This window comes from Bacillus rossius, chromosome 7, assembly GCF_032445375.1.
Source record: "Bacillus rossius redtenbacheri isolate Brsri chromosome 7, Brsri_v3, whole genome shotgun sequence".
Classification (NCBI taxonomy): Eukaryota; Metazoa; Arthropoda; class Insecta; order Phasmatodea; family Bacillidae; genus Bacillus; species Bacillus rossius.
The window spans coordinates 47,951,158-47,968,644 of NC_086335.1; the positions used below are offsets into that span (position 1 = coordinate 47,951,158).

The following is a 17,487-nucleotide window of genomic DNA, read 5'->3' on the forward strand; positions in this document are numbered from 1 at the left end:
TAAAGGATAGCCCAATTAAAGATTTTTATCACACACACAGTTTTATTGATGGCCACTCCTTATGTCGCTTAACAAATAATCTAAAATGGCAAATAATCAATTGCACTTAAAAATGTTGCTTCCTCCAGTCACTCGTTTCTCACACACCGCACACCTCGCTGGGCTGCACTTCTCGCTGCAGCACCCCTCGTGGTCCTCCGTCGCCGCACTCCGCCGCCGCCGACACTTGCCTTCGCCGAGGATCTGCTCGACGCCTCGCTCGGAACTTCGCTCGGGACTCCGCCGCGCCCGCGACACTATTGCCCGGAAACTCAGCCGCGGGAAAACTCCAGACTCCACTGAACGTACTCACTCCCTGCCCTGGAACCTTCATCCAAGGACTTCGCCACTCTGCCGCACCCGTGGCACTATAGCCCCGGAAGCTCTGCTGCAGGAAGGCTCCCGCCTGAACTCTCTCTCTCTCTCAACTCCACTGACTCCCTGTCCTGACGTACTCGGCCACACACACAGAGAGAGAGAGAGAGAGAGAGTGAGAGAGTAAGAGAGAGAGATTAAGAGAGTGAGAGAGAGAGTGAGAGAGTAAGAGAGAGAGATTAAGAGAGTGAGAGAGAGAGTAAGAGAGAGAGTGAGAGAGTAAGAGAGAGATTGAGAGAGTATGAGAGAGATTGAGAGAGTAAGAGAGAGATTGAGAGAGTAAGAGAGAGATTGAGAGAGTAAGAGAGATTGAGAGAGTAAGAGAGATTGAGAGAGTAAGAGAGAGAGATTGAGAGAGAGTGATTGAGAGAGTGATTGAGAGAGAGAGATATGTGTGTTTGTGTGTGTGTGTGTGTATGTATATATATATATATATATATATATATATATATATATATATATATATATATATATATATACACATACATACATACATACATACATACATACATACATACATACATACATACATACATACATACATACATACATACATACATACATACATACATACACCGTATTTACCCATGTACCACCCGCCCCCATGTATGACCCGCACCCCAAATTTTCAACGTACTCTCTGGAAAAAAAATTTTTTCACTGTAATGTCTATTTACATGTGCCTGCATAAATAGGGAAAAATGGTCTGTCATTGTAACAACAAAGAAAACTCTTTATAACTGCAGCACAGAATTTTACTAACACAAATGCATGAAATATTAAGAAAAAAAACCAGTAATATTCATTGTCAAAATAGTAGATCAATTTTGCTAAACAGACGTAAATTTGGTGAAATAAATTTTAAAATGTTTGTATGCAATAACCACAATCGTCAACTGTTCAGTCCGTTGCAACATCCTGCAAATAAAAATAAAGCTCGTAGTACCAAATAATTAAAAATGAGTGATGCCATAAAACTATTTTATTCAATGTAAAAAAACCCGTAGCAAAAACGTGAGTTGTATTGATACGCATAAAATGGCGCGGGTTGCCAGTTATAGTTAACTGGGTTGTTAACAGAGCGCGCGCGTAGCAAGAAGTTTGCGAGCTATCGCTATCGATCTTCGACTACGTGCGCGCGCTCTATACCGAATGATGCCAACTGGCGCTGTTTACGTTTTATAGGTGGATTACAGCGACTCCCGACACGTTACGGATAAAGTTTAATACTTTTAAAAACGTCTTGAAAACACATCAGAATACGTCGTATTACGATTATTTAAATTAGAAAGCGTTAATCTCAGAATAAATTGCGGGAAGCAGTTTATACGCGCGTTGTAAACAACGGCAATTTATTGCATTGCATCATATGAGGTTAAAACGGGACCGAAATAAAATGGTGCAAATATCGGGAAAAAGTAAATAACGGTAACGTAAATAAGGGGTTTCGCTGTATTTTCATTGTAATAAATGCGTCCAGCATTCGGTAATGTACTATAAATCCAATTTTTTCAGTCTTCATTGTTGTCCAAAACCTCAAATTTCGTGTATGACCCGCACCCCGACTTTTGAATGTTGTTTTTCAGAAAAAATGTGCGGGTGGTACATGGGTAAATACGGTATATATGCCCCGACGCAATTCCAGAACTCACGAGAGCGGCCGGGGCCAGCCGCGTCCTCGCGAGCCGTCCCGACGGCAGAAATCTCTCGAAAACACGTGTCGGGGGTTCGCGTAACTCCCAGCTGTCCGGTGTCAGTTACGTGTCAAAGGCAGGGCGCCGCGCGGGGAGTGTTGGGAAGGAGGGGGGAAAGCAACAATCCTTGTTATCGTCCAGGCGCGCGCGGCACATATCATATTGCGGCAGTCGCCAGCCAGCTCTGCACCTGCACGTGTCCCGGCCAATGTCACGTTCGTAACAATATTTTACAAATAAGAATTATTTTTTAAATAAGACATTAGAATATTTGGTTTTATATGTTTAGGTCCTAAAGAAAATGTTACCATTTGTCAATTTATTTATGTATACTATTAACAAACTTCATAGTATGACATTTGTAATTTTTCCATCTAAGAAGTTTTCCTGCATAAGATTTTTTTTAGACAGTCCCTTGAAAAACTTTTTAACAGAGTTTCGCTGTATATGAGGCCCCTGTCTAACCAAAATTGAAGAATATTATTCTTAATATTTTTAATATAAATTTATTTTTGTGTACAACTTTCAGCTTGTGTTTTGTTGTGATTGCTAGCCATTCGTGGTCTTTCTGTCCCATTCACGTTTCTTTGCTGGTATTATGAATTTTGCTTAAGAGTGGGATTGAATTTACATCATTTCCATTAAAGAAGAGCTTTAAATTATTATAAAAGTTAATTCCAACAAGTTGCAATTGCAAAATAAAATTTTTTGTACTTTTTTGTAGTGACTTTGTTATCCAAGTTAAAATTAATTTTTCAATAAGAAATTTAAACTTTTGGTTCTTATATTGTCTTAGGCCCTGGTTTTCATGAGAAAATGTGACCATTAGTCTTTATATTTACCATAGAGAGAATATTATTCTTTTCCCAGCTTTACATTTTTTTTGTAGACAGTTCTTTAAAAAGTCTTAACAGTGTGTCACTGTAGCAAATATGTTAAGAATAATATGTAGCTTCAAAAATTACAACAAAAAAAGTCACTATAATATTGATATTTATGTGTAATTATTATTTTTTTTCAGGGGAAGTGTTTAGGAAACTTGTGGACAAGTATCTTCGACAAGGTCTGCATAAAGGGGTACCACCTCTGTTTGTAGATCTACGGTCTCTCTATAAAGACCCAGAGAAAGTTGAAATCATACAGAGACTGCTGCTCCAGTATGTCGAGGGCCTCAAAAAAGTTGGCAGATTTAGTGAAGAAGGTAAGCTCAGTATATCATGTTTTTTAACTGAGTTTTATAAAATTCAGGGATTTTTTTTTTGTCCACTGTAAAAATGTCTACTTTTATTCAGTAACTGTTATGTTTAATAATTTGTGCTTCTAGCTGTGTTATATATAGGGGCAAGATTATATGGTGGAATGCGATAAAACCGAAATAACACCGAAAAGCACAGCATAACACCAAAATGCAAGTTAATGCACCATGCAGCACCAAAATGAAAGTTAATTATGGAATTAGAAGTATTTAACCAAAACTTATTTCAAATCATAAAAAAATAATCTTTTAATTTTTGAAATTCAAGGAATGTCATTAATTCCAGCAAAAAATTGTACCAAAGAGCATGGATCAAAAAATTAATTTAATTTTTTTATTGTGCATCTCTTATGAATCACTTTTAAACAATATTGCTCACTAATTTATTATTACTGTTATGATTGTATCTTTTTCAGACCAATTTATCACAAATTATTTCATCGTAAAAATGCAGCATATTGATTTTACCAATATTATGGTGGAGTAAGAATTACGAAACAGCTTTTATAAAATTAAAAACAATAACACCAAAATTTTCTGTTTTAAAAACAAATTTTGACCAAAAATAAGACCTTAAAATCTTATCTAGTTATATATCATAAAGTAGCCTGGAAATGTTAAACATTCTAAAAATAATTTATTCTTACACCACAGAAAATCAGATGCTGCGTTTTTTATGTTAAAATTTTTTTGTGACTTTATATTTCCGTAACTTGTGATAAATGTGAACAGTATTAAGTACTAAATAATTTTGTTTAATTTAACATAGTTAAAGAAACAAAGTAAATGGAATACAATACATAGTTGCATAATCTCCACATTATTTAGTGCTTGAACACAACCTAATAATTTTTTAGTTAATGTATTTTCATCTTATTTATTTTTCATTTCCAACTTGAGATATTATAAATTGAATATTTTGAATACTTAATGATTAATATTCAGTTGTTAAATATTTGAGACTTTGTGAGTAAAGATTCGAGACATACTATTCTCACTTTTTATTTCAGGTTTGCTACAGGTACAGAAAACTGAGGAAACCGGGAAAAGTCGTGGAAATTAATGATGTGATAAGGGAATATTGGGGAAAGTCAGGAAAATATAAAATTCTGTAGTTACATCTCCTCTTCTATCCTAAAATGGGCTTCAACATAGATTGACACAGTGCAACTTTACTTTTCTGGAATTGAGAAAAAATTGTTGGTTTAGTTCTGAAAAGTCTGGGAATACTGAAATTCCAGGCTTGTAGCAACCAATATTTTTAATTTTTTTTTTTTTAAATTTATGTGTATTTATTCTTTATTTTTTCAAAGTTTTTTTTTTAAAGTTTTGTATGTCATGTAAATAGTTCAGCTGGATGTGTCTTCAGTTGATTCGTTGATATTGTGGCTTGTCTCAAATGTCATATTAATTTATGTGTTTTCATAATATATTTGGAATTTGAACATACGTGAACATTTTGTATTGTTTTATAGAAGCAGAAAATGTGCCAAAAGAACCACCCTCTGCCTTATTGTGGGCCTATTATTATTTGGCCCAACATTATGATTTTTTGGGCCAGACTGATCAAGCTCTCTCCTTTATTGATGCGGCCCTTGATCACACACCTACTCTTATTGAGTTATTTGTTACCAAAGGAAGAATATACAAGGTAAGTTGCAACAATTTTGGTAAAACTTATCTTGCTAGATGTGTGAAAGCTAGTGTGATAAATAAAATAAGTATTCATACACTTTGTAAGTTAAAGTTTCATTCAGCCAAATGTACTTACGATTTTAATCACATTAAAGCATTCTAATTAGGGAAGAGCCAGTCAAATCCTCGAATCCCACAGAATCTCCAGCATTTGAAAGATTTGAGGAAAAAAGATTCAAAGGAAAATATTGTAGTAAATGTAAATTCAGTAATTCAACACTGGCAACTCTTAAGTTTACTAGGTTTATTTGTTTATCTTTGTACTTATTCTATTAAAGATTTTTCCTGTAATTTTCCAAAAGTTTTTGGGGAAATACTAAGTTTGGCATGAAACACAGCTGTTTCTGAGTGTTGATTGATGCAATTTCTGAAAATGTTATGTGTAGAGCCACAATTTTTTCGTGCACGCGAACTAAAACTATATTGAGTGTTAACACCACCAAAATGCGAAAAATAGATTATGTACCATATGAACACAAAATACATAACAATATCATCGCCAGTTAGATGACAAATTCTTGTTTATGTCGTTTCTTAGAACAACTATCTTTGTAAGCATTTCAAACACACTTTTGCAATATATAAATCTAACAGAAGACATAGGTAGCTTTTACACAGATAATAATTTTTTTTAGTTTTTTGTTATATACAAACACGTTAGAAAAACAGTGCCGCCATTATGCGAAGATTGTAAATAGACACCGTTTGCCAACACGACGCAAACACACTTGTGTTGAGCGTAATTATTTTCCGCGTGCGTGTTTTATAACGTAATTTAAAAGCCGGGAAAAAATTTATCGTTTTTTGACTAAATAAGTGTACCGCATCACCAGAAACTTAAAAATCTTGATGAAGTGCAGCACACATCGCATGTGTTAAGAAAAAAGAATGTTAATGTTTCGTGTATTGGCATGATTGCATCAAACAACATTATTTTTGTAAACATTAAAAAAAATGCATTTTACAGCGTCCGTGACGTATTTACCGTGCTGCAACATAAATTGAGTTATATTTTCATTACATTTTAAAACTTTTTACGTTCGGTAAGTTTCTGTGGATTTTTTTTCTGCGTTGCTGTCTTGGAAAAGATTAGAAACATTGTGTAACAAACCAAAAAATGCCTAAAAATAAACCAACAGTGGCTGCACATGCAGCAGAATTTTCAAAAGAAGGGTATATGTGAGTGGTAGTAAAATATTGATGTGTAAATTTTGCGACTGTCGTTTAGAGTTTGAAAGGAAATATACATTAAACAAACACATTCAGTCAGAGAGACACAAAAATGGGAAGCAAAGGCAACAAACTTCAAAACGGCAGCTTTCAATTGATGAGTTAGGGCCAGTGTTAAAACGAGCCAAGGAACAAAAAGATGAATTTGTACTGGAAACAGTTGAAACATTTATTGCGGCTGGAATTCCTGTTGAGAAATTGGACAACTGCAAACTTAGGGAATGGCTAGCAAAACATGTCAGTGGTGCTGGTGATATACCTAGTGCTGACTGGGTAAGAAAAAAATATATGTATTCCTCTTTTAAGGGAAAAGAAAGAGGCAGAGATCAGAGAAAAGTGGCAGACCATAACGTCGTAATTATGGCAGATGAAACCACAGATAAAGCAAATAACTGTGTTCAATATTCTTTTCCAGATATTGCAACCAGGGGCCGATTTTAACACATCGGCATCGATACCGATCTGCAAATTATATACCGATCACCAAACGCCGATCATTACATACTAAATCAAAATTAATAAATACTGAATTAAGATTAAAAATGCAAAGTTGTACATTTCAAATTTACTTACAAAATAACTAAATAAGGTAGGCCTACAATCACGTATCAACAAAAACACGAATTTACAGTACAGTAGAACCTCGATGATACGTTCCTGTTTCATACATTTTGCCGTGTCATACTCCGATTAATTTATGTCCCGCCAAAAGTAATATATTTTCAATGATTTATTTTCCCGGAACACACACTAATAAAATATTTAATTTCCCGTTTCATACGGTTTAATGAAGCGGAAAAGTCCCAAAATTCACAAATGTTTTTTTTTTTATAAATGATTTTATTTTGAAAAATGTCCATTGTTTACCTTTACAAACGCAAGAAAATAACTTTACTGCGCCACAGATATGGATAGCATCAGGAAGAGTGTGCACTTCACTAGTAGCATCTATGGCCAGCACCGAAGCGAGACTAGTGGCGCAAACTAGCAATGATTATGAAAACGGTGCAGGCTCTTTACCAAGGCATGGATCTCATGTTTTGTGCATTCATTAATCTTTGAACTAATATACCTGTTTGTTATTGTTTCCTTTCCTTACGATCGATTGTTTTGTATTCTGTTTCTAAAGTTAAATTTTATTGAAAATTGTTCTGTTGCATAAAGTTGTTTGTAAAAACAAACAAACATTTCTGATATTTTTTTCCAATAAATAGCCTATATTTTTTCTATATTTCTAATTTAGGCTTGTTGACTTTTTCTCTCTCTCTCTCTCTCTCTCTCTCCCCCCCCTCCCTCCACCATCCCCCTCCAAGAAAGGACTTTATAACAATTTGTAGGCCACTGTTTCTCATTTCAGTTTTACTTGATTATGTACTGTATTTTACATTTCTGGTTGTTTTATTGTATGTATATATAATGAAATGATTAATTCATACCTTTCACTAATATAATGCAATTAATTAAATTACACACATGTATTTATGTTTAATCTGATTGTGCTGGTATGCTAGATTGAAAAAAAAAATTATTATCGCCATTCCCTTTTCATACACTTTCCCGCATCATACACCATTTTTGTGCCCTCCGTTGAAAAGTGTACGATAAGGGTTCTACTGTATTAATTTGTATATGGGTATTTTTAAAACATGCCACACCGTTTTTTTACGGGTGGGAAGGTCTAGAAATAGAAGAAATAGGAAATACTTAGCTTACATTATATTATTGTTCATTTTTAAAAACCAATGAACAAATTGTCTTCTGTCAGAAGTGTTAAATAAATGGTAAGTTATCATAAGGTAACTTATTCATTAAAATTTTTTTTTTAGATTTTTATTATTAACATCAAATAAGCTATGGTATATAATTCTTAATTTGATCAGTGATCGGCAATGATCGGCGCAAATGATCGGTATCGGAATGATCTGCAAATTTTGTGATCGGCCCAGCCCTACCGTAAAATCTTGGCTCTAGTTATGTGGAAGGTCGTAGATCTTTAACACAAGAAACAAATTTCAGTAACAAAGTATTTCAATATATATCCAATGTAGTGTTTTTTTGTACTACAACGCCTATCAATTTTATTCATGAACATTACCAATGTGATTTATTACTCTTTGTGCTATATGATCCAAAGGTATACATCTTGTAGTAAAAAAGCTTGATGGCTTTGTGTACCGGAGAAGCTGCTATTTATTTTAAATTTATACTTGGTTACACATAGACATAACTTTTCCTTTAATTACTTAACATGACGTAAAAATTTGTTTTTCAAGCGGAAAAAAAATTAATCTGTTTATTCAGTAAACGTCCATACAAATATAAAAAATTATACGGTATCAACCTATCTTCTCAGTTGTTTACACTTCTTTTTATGTCAAATGATAAAAAGTTGTGTCCTGTTTTATTTAGTATGTACTTACCACATGATGTCTTAATGATTTAACTGTGATAGTTTCTGGAACCCAAAACTGTTTTTTACAAAATTAAAACCAACTTTTATCCTGAAGAAAAGTGTTGTTTTTGGAGGGGGAAAATTAAAAAGGGTTTTTTCTTAATTAAAAAGGAAAATTAAAAAGGGTTTTTTCTTAATTTTCAGGCATGTTTTCAAATCATGCTGTAAGAGGGCATTGTGATACTTCAAATAGTTTATCGTTTTTTAATACGGTTAAGTTAGGTGTATAAATATAATACAATGATATTGTGAAATTGGTTAACTACATTTAAAATACTGTAAAATCATTAGGAATTACCAATTTAAAATGTAGATTACAACCTCACCAACCAACAAGTGCTATGAAGGAGCATTTTATGTTAGTTAACATTTCTTATTTCTCGTACATTAATTCGTTTTTGACCTTTGAGATGTATATTCGGATTCAAGGCACACACAGAGATTTGGATTCGAGAAAATTTGGATTCGATCCATCACAAATTCTACAGGGTTCATACACGTCCTGGAAAACCTGGAATTTCAAAAAACTGTTTCCAGTACTGGAAATGTCCTGGAATGCGCAAATAATTGTAAATTGTCCTGGAAATTTTATCGGTATCCTTGAAATTTTATTTTTGCACACTCTGTGTTACAGTGAAACACTTGATTAAATAACTTAAGTTTCCTTTAACTGAAGTAAATTCTCAGTCCGTGCAGCATTTATTGTAAACAAACATAAATTCGTAGATAACATGTCGTGAAGTAGACGTTCATCTATAAACTAAAAAGGCGTAATACACTAACTTGCACTTTAAAGCTGTTTTTTTTTTTCATTTCGGTGTTTTCACCAATGTGATTTATTTTGTGGATTCCCAAAGTTAATGATCAAACTTAATATGAACATTATATATTAATACAAAGATACTAGTAAAAACATTTTCAAAGCTATTAAAATGAGGAAATTATTATTTACTTTTAGTCAGATCTGTACATAATTCTAACTTTTATATTAATTTGTCAGTAATACTCTTAGCAAAAAAATCACAGTTTCCTTCTTGTCACAAATCATAAAAATTTATTTACAGCTGCAAAGCTTTCAAGTTGATATTTTCCTTTGGGTGGAGGATGTTGTATCAGAATGGGCTATTGGTATTTGGCCACAAGTTACAGCATTTGTCGATTCTTACAAAGGTAAACCAAAATCTGCTCTGTGTACCAAGTCTTTTCAGACTGTTCAGAAGGCTACTAAAGATCCACTGATGGTTACCAAATTGTCTTTCTTTTCCTTTATTGGAAGTCAGATACAACCATGCCTCAAGTGCTACCAGACTGATTCCCCCATGATTCCTTTCCACGCTTCTGACACAATAGAATTGTTGTATGGACTAATGTCATTATTCATAAAGAAGGAAATTTTGGATAAGGCAAACAATGATGTAGATTTGTGTGCATTTGATCCTAATAGCAAGGATAACACAGTGTTTACGAAGAGTATCGAAACTGGTTTTGCAACAAGAAAACAACTGATTATGTGTGTTACACAAAAGAAAGTCACAGACAAGGATGTTTTAGTGTTCAAATCTGAATGTCTACAGTTATTGAAAGTATTGGTTAAAAGAATTCAAGATAAAAATGCATTGAAATATCCTGTAGTGAGGTTTTCCAGGTGTCTTGACCCTAGAACTTTACTATGCAATGAAACTGAAACCACTGAAACATTTAAAAAGTTGCTTCAGCAGATTGAAAATAGAAAACTGATCAGTACAGGTGTGTGTGATGCAACTTTACTACAGTTCAAGTTGTTCCTCACAGAAGTGTCACCAGATCCTTCACAGTTTACAAACTTTGATAGAAATACTCAATGGTAAGATTCTTTTTTTGTAAATATTTCCTGGACAACAAACAGTATGCAGATTTGTGGAAAGTATTTAAACTTATTTTGACTGTCTGATGGCCAAGCATCTGTAGAACGTGGTTTCTCTGTCAACAGAGAAATGCTTGTGGAAAATTTAACAGAAAAACTCTAGTAACAATGAGGATTGTGTATGATGAATTTAAATATAAAATAAGTGATGTTATTTTCAGTAAAGAACTGTTGGTAAATGCTAGATCATCAAGAATGCGCTATCAGCACTTCTTGGATGAACAGAAAAAACAAACATCTAGAGAGGAAAGTAGTAGAAAGAGGTCACACATGTAAGAAACTGTCCAACAACTGAAGAAGAAGAAGAAGAAGTTGCAGATTGAGAAATCAATTGCTTCAATGAATAAAGAAGCTGATTCAATGGCATTACTTGCTGAGAAAAGAAATGATTTCACTCTTCTTTCAAAGTCCAACGCATACAGGAAAAAATCATGTGAATCGGCAGCCGAAGTCGCAAAGTTAAGTGAAGAGATTGAAAAACTGTCTAAAAACTGCTAAAAAAAGTTATAATTGTTTTGTTGTAGTTTAGAATCCTGGAAAAATATTGAAAAACAGCATTTTTATTATTTTTAGTGTTTATGTTTGAATTAAGTGCTTGCCATTTTATCGATTACAACATAGTATCAAATAACAATTGTTATGTTTGAAAATCTGTGAAATGTCCTGGAATTGTCCTTGAAAATTTTTTTTCAATTTGTGTATGAACCCTGATTCTAATATACAAGTTGTTAAGGTACCTATCAAATATGGCTGATAAGCATTAATTCTCTCTGGTAAAACAAGTCTGTACATGCAGTATGCAGTATAAATTTTTTATTTCCCCAGTTTGCTGTTGATTGAGTGTTTTCCAAGTTTTGTTAAACTTAAAACTAATGGGAGTTATGGCATAGGCACGAAAATATTTTTCATCTGTCAGTGCTCAGGTTACCAAAAATGTTCTACAATCGAAATACATTTTATTTCAAATGCTCTCTCTGTGTAGCTTGTAATATTTTAGCAGGATTTTTTTTTCCTGTTGTGGTGGGAGGTTATATGTGCTTGTAAATTGATTGTTTGTAGCATGCTGGTGATGTGTTTGAGGCATACCGCTGGCTAGACGAAGCACAAGGCCTTGACACTGCTGACAGATACATTAATTCAAAGTGTGCCAAGTACATGCTGAGGGCCAACTTGGTTAGAGAGGCAGAGGAAACTTGCTCTAAGTTCACACGGGTAAGTAATTTACCATAATTGGAGACCTGAAAAAGGGAACGTATTTGTTCTTTAAAGCAGTGTTGTTTTGTTTACAAAATTCTAAACAACTTGCATGGTGTGCTTTCGTTGAAAATGAAAATCGACATGTAGTTTCCCACCTGAGGCATGGTTCTACATGTGTATAATGGGACTGACACTTGTAGTAGCTGGCTGCCCTACCTGAGGGACAGATCGGTCATTCCGGCCAGCCTGAAGAATGCGTGAGTTGAGAGGAGATGGTGTAGGAAGCAGCGACTGAATGAATTGGTGGGGCTAATGGGAGTACTCCGAGGAAACCCACTGTCCCCAGTAATGTCTGCCATGTTTTCCACTTGCAAAAAATCCGGGTTCGACCCTGTCAGGAATCAAACCGAATCACCTTGAAGGGAGGTGAGTGGCAGACCACTCAACCACTGTGCCTCCATGTATTTTTGTTAAATAACTTAAAATTTAAAAAACCTTAAACTACCATATTTACCTGAAAATTATGTGACTCTGTATATAATGTGACCCCATACTTTTTGATTATGATTTTATGAAGAAGATTTTATGTAGTGTAAATTGCAATGAAGTGTGTAACACTTTGAAAATGATTTAAATCAGTAAATTTTACTAAACCTTTTCTGGTGCCACTTTCATAAGTAGAGTGATTTACACTGTCTCTGTTGAAATAACAAGATGCAATTAGAAGAAAATAATTGTGTTTTATGGCTGTAGTTCGAAAGTGGGGTCACCTGGGAGGAAAAGAGAAGGGGGAGTGAGTCTTTGCTAGCAGAAGCAGAAGGAAGTGGAAGTAACCGTAGGACAAACTCCATTTACACCCTCCCCCTCATCCAACATTCCAAATCTTATCATCTCTCATCTGTCACACCTGTGCAGAGGATCAAGAAGCCCTGGACTAAAGGAGCATAAGTGATGCAGTTTATAGGCAGAGAACTAAGCTGTTCCCAATGGAAAGATACTAGTTTGCGATTATAATGAAACTCCCACTTTTATTTTCAACAGTTTTGGTAAAAATCATTGCCTTATAATGTTCGCAGGCTTTCACGGCCATTGTCTGAAGTAGCTTGGCTTCTGGGTTGTAGCTGTGTCCTTGGCAAATAATTCACCAATGTTTCGGTCAACATTGCAGTCGCCATCATCAGGGAGCAAGTAACTGCTCCCAGATGATGGCGACCAAAGTGTCAACCGAAACGTTGGTGAATTATTTGCCAAGGACACGGCTACAATCCAGAAGCCAAGCTACTTTATTGCCTTATATTTAAGTTAATATACTTAACCATATTTACCTGATTAAGGCGATTGGTGCATGGAAAATATTACGACAAAACTAATTTAACTGTACATATTTATTTTTGATGCTTCTTTTTAAGACATAATATACCTAGGATATTTTTAATAAACTTTTTTTTACTGAGTTATGTCATTTTAAATGCATTTATTTTTATTCCAAGCCAGAATTATTTAGAAAACACATAATTATGTTAAACTTAAGTATAGTTCAAGAAACGAGTGTACGAATAGGTTTCTGCACATATAAAAGTAAGAAGAAAAAAATTTCATTGTCAAAATTACAGTTTAATATTGACAATTTCCATTGATCACTGCTGGACTACTTCAGGAGCGATTTAAAGAATAAATTTAAATGAAAATGAAAACATAATTGGCAGAACACTATTGAGCAATGTATATATTTTCATATCCTTTTGTTTTTGATACCATCCGACTCAAAACATGCCCTCTGGAGTGACAGTTCTAGTGCTGCGTGTAAAACTCTCGCCGCCGGGAAGAATGTCCCCGCGACGTGGCGCTGAGGGCGGCGCTTGTCGCAACCAGGTAGTCCGGCGGAGCTCCGGCCGGCGGGCCGCAGCCTGCGGGTGGGGAGGGGGAAGAATGGGGTGTAGAGGGATGACGAGAGAGGAGACCGAAGAAACGAAGGGTCTGTCAAGGTCGCGCTCATGGAGCTAATATACAGTAATACATCTGGAGAGGACAAGGGAAGACCAGCAGAGGATGCGAGGTGAAGCTGGGTATCGGCTTCCTACGCTGGAAGAAAATGAAAAAGAGCCAAACTCGCCTCGCGCGGCCGAAGAATCCTCCAAACTAAACTCGCAACAGCTCCGAAACTATCAAAACAATCAAACTGAAAATTTTACTGGAGTATCTATAAACATTTTTCCCCACATCGCTTTAATATTTTTTTCGAAACATGAATGCTTTCATTTTTAAAAATTAAATACTTATTTACTGCCAAAAATTTTTGTGATTACGCAGAGTAAATTACAACATTGAGGAAAAATTTTTGTTTGCAATTGTAAGTGGGGGACACTAGCGTATGAAATAAGGAAGAAGCCTCAAATTTTATTTATATACCCCTTTTGACGCATTCAACCCCATACTTTTATTTTTACAGAGAGTTGAAGTGGGAATAATGTTTCAGTGGGTAACACTACCGACATGTCTTCGGAACGCACTTCTTTTTGTTATTATACATCTCAAAATTTATAATTTCATACACAACGTTTATAAAAACGAATTCTTACTTACCTCATTTAATCTATTACAAACCTCTTGTAATATACGTGTATTAGTAGAAGAACCAACGTAACATGCAAACCTTAGGTAAACACTGGTATAGAATTGTTTGGAATACATAACTGTAATGCTATGCATATACTGACAATGTAAGAAACTTCCAATTTTATTAATTGTTTGCATAAGAATTAATAATTTTAAAAAAATCATAGAATAGGCCTTTATAGACTGAAAACCTTTCACGTAGTTTCAAGTCGCGTACATAAAAGTTTTTTAATATATATAATTACCAAATATTGTTGAATATATTTAACATTTTTATACATGTTATAACACACATATAATAACAAACCTATATAGTATATAAAAAGACAAACGCCAAATTTTAGCATTTTGTATTTCTTTTCTCTGTGTGAATAAAATAACAGTTCTTAACGTAGTTGCTAATACTGTACTATATTTCTAAAAAAAATTACGAAAACCCCTGACATCGTCACCATAACAATGATAAATTTGCAAAATAATTAAGGCACATTTTTTAATGCTACGAAGCACACTCTTAAGAGAAATGTTTTAAACTTATGTTGGGATATAACTAATATCTTAAAAGCATTCTGAAACCGTTACTTTGAGGGAAACCTTAATATACCGAACACCATACCATCCTTTAATCAAGTACGATTTTCGCTTCTTAAGACCCATTTGTCTTCAAAATGCACTGTACTGTGTAAGTAATAAATCAGTCTTAAAATCAGTTAATTATTTTATCTTCCTATTTCGTATTCTAATTGAGGTAAATATCAGATAAGCATGTGTTACTTGTATCATGACATCAAGGTATTATTTTTCAGTAATTAATATTTCATTTTATTTTTTTGTTAACTAATGTGCATAGGGCAGTGTACTAGACATCACCACCTGTGTGTAGTGTTGCGTTACACTTTTTAACGCATTAGAGTTTACATAAAATGATAAATTCAAAATTTCGTTTAAAAGTATAAATATCAGCGATCAATTTAATTAATGTCCAGTATAACTCAGTCAGTAAAACATTCGGAAATATGTATAGGACCTGTTAACCTAAATATTTGTTAACAGTTAAACTGAACCAAGATGTGTTAGAGTGGTTTTTCTCTGTCCGTATATTAGAGGTATGGAACATCAATAAATATAGTTTAAAAAACTAAAGAAACATGCTTTTAAAGATTATCAAACTAAAAAGTTAAAAATAATTTTAAAATTTAATTTATGACAATAGTATATAAGCAATACTAGTATAAATGAGAAAAAAGCTTGAGGCGCTTTGTGCCATAATTTTTGTATATTAAGCGCCCCATGCTTTTTTCTCATTTATACTAGTATTGCTTATATACTATTGTCATAAATTAAATTTTAAAATTATTTTTAACTTTTTAGTTTGATAATCTTTAAAAGCATGTTTCTTTAGTTTTTTAAACTATATTTATTTTTAACTTTTTAGTTTGATATTCTTTAAAAGCATGTTTTTTTAGTTTTTTAAACTATATTTATGTATAATTATCATAGGGAAATGAGTAACCGACACTACCTATTACCATCTGAGATAACTATTTGGAGTTGCAACGTCACAAAGAAATGGTAAAGTCTCTCCGAATCATTTACAGTTAGATGTATGGATATAATCTTAGAATTTACCAGAAAAAAAAAACATTTTTTTTTTTCCGGCGTGGCCGGGAGTAGAACCCACGATCGCTGAATCCGAAAGCTGACGTCTCAGAAGTCGCGCGCCTTAGACCGCTCGGCTAACGAACGTAATGAAATTGGTGGGACATTTTACAGTGATGAGCCACTCACTCTTAGTCGAAAGAGTTACAGACGGACAGACAAACAAACATACAGGTGAAGCTAATATAAAGCATGTAATAAAATACGCATCTGTCGCCCATTTACTTTAAATACAGAATTATAAACTACATATTGTGAAAACATTCTGCAGCAGTTTTTGCTGAACGGAAAAACACGGATGAGAAGACAGATGAAATGTGTTTGGTAAGTGATTTTTCATCAAATGAAATGGAACAGGACAGTGCTTATCAGAATGAAATTACAGAACTACTTTTGTGCAAGGAAATGTATTTTACAAAGACATTTCAAGAGAAATCACCTTTAAATGAAATAGATCTTGCTGACATGGAGGAAATAGACTTAGATTTAGAGGCCAGGCCCCTTTCAAGTGACGAAATTTCTCTTGAAGGGCTGAAATATGTTTCTGGCTATATAGCTCACCGTTTCAGAAATAAATATCCTGACCTTGGCACTACGGATTTCAATTCGGAGGACGATAGCTGGATACATGTACAATCAAAGGGTAACTTAAAATGTCCCACTAATGAATTTTTTGAATTAATAAAGATCGCTGAAATGTGTTTTGATAATATTCATGGCAACAATTTGTGCAAAAAAGAGCGGATTTTTGAATCACTGACTAAAATTATTTGCGGAACTACTGAAAATAAATATCCAGAAGAAGTTATATACTGTTTTGTCAGGACAAGAACGTAAATGCGTATCAAGTATTTGAACATGAAATATTTTAACGAACAAGACCAAAAATGCAAAGAAAGAAATAAGATGAGGAAAACTACCCTCTTAAGATTTTTCAGTGTGATAGTGTCCACTTTCCTTCACCATAATATGTATGTTCATAATTTATTTACGATGTTTTTTAATTACTATATTTAAGAAAATCATTTGTGAATATCGCAGCAATTATGTAGGGCTTAAGGTATTTATTGTATTCCAAATATTGAGTATGTCATTTTTATTGCCTTTATTAAAAATAATATATATATTAGCAATGTAACAAAATTGCGATATTTTTGTATTGCTATTGCAATTTTGTTTCTTGTAAACATTATTGTTGACTTTTTCATATTGAAATTAAATTTGCTATAGGGTTGTTTGTATTTTAATTTTACAGTTATAAGATTTTTTATATGTTGTTTACTGTTTACAAACATTTGAAAAATATTTCCTTAACCATATTTCCATTTCCATGGCAATAGTCTTGTTAGCTTTTCGGGTAACTCTTCTACAT

At 33.8% G+C, this 17,487-nt stretch overlaps 1 protein-coding gene across 1 annotated transcript in view; it reads left to right on the plus strand.

The window, feature by feature from the left end:
- LOC134533973 (N-alpha-acetyltransferase 15, NatA auxiliary subunit) overlaps window positions 1-17,487 on the plus strand; it is a 133,969-nt gene that overhangs the window by 22,175 nt on the left and 94,307 nt on the right. Inside the window, exons 7-9 of the mRNA XM_063371832.1 lie at window positions 3,130-3,309; window positions 4,839-5,014; window positions 11,703-11,855. Of these exons, the coding sequence (XP_063227902.1) occupies window positions 3,130-3,309; window positions 4,839-5,014; window positions 11,703-11,855 (509 nt within the window). The remainder of the gene's footprint in view (window positions 1-3,129; window positions 3,310-4,838; window positions 5,015-11,702; window positions 11,856-17,487) is intronic.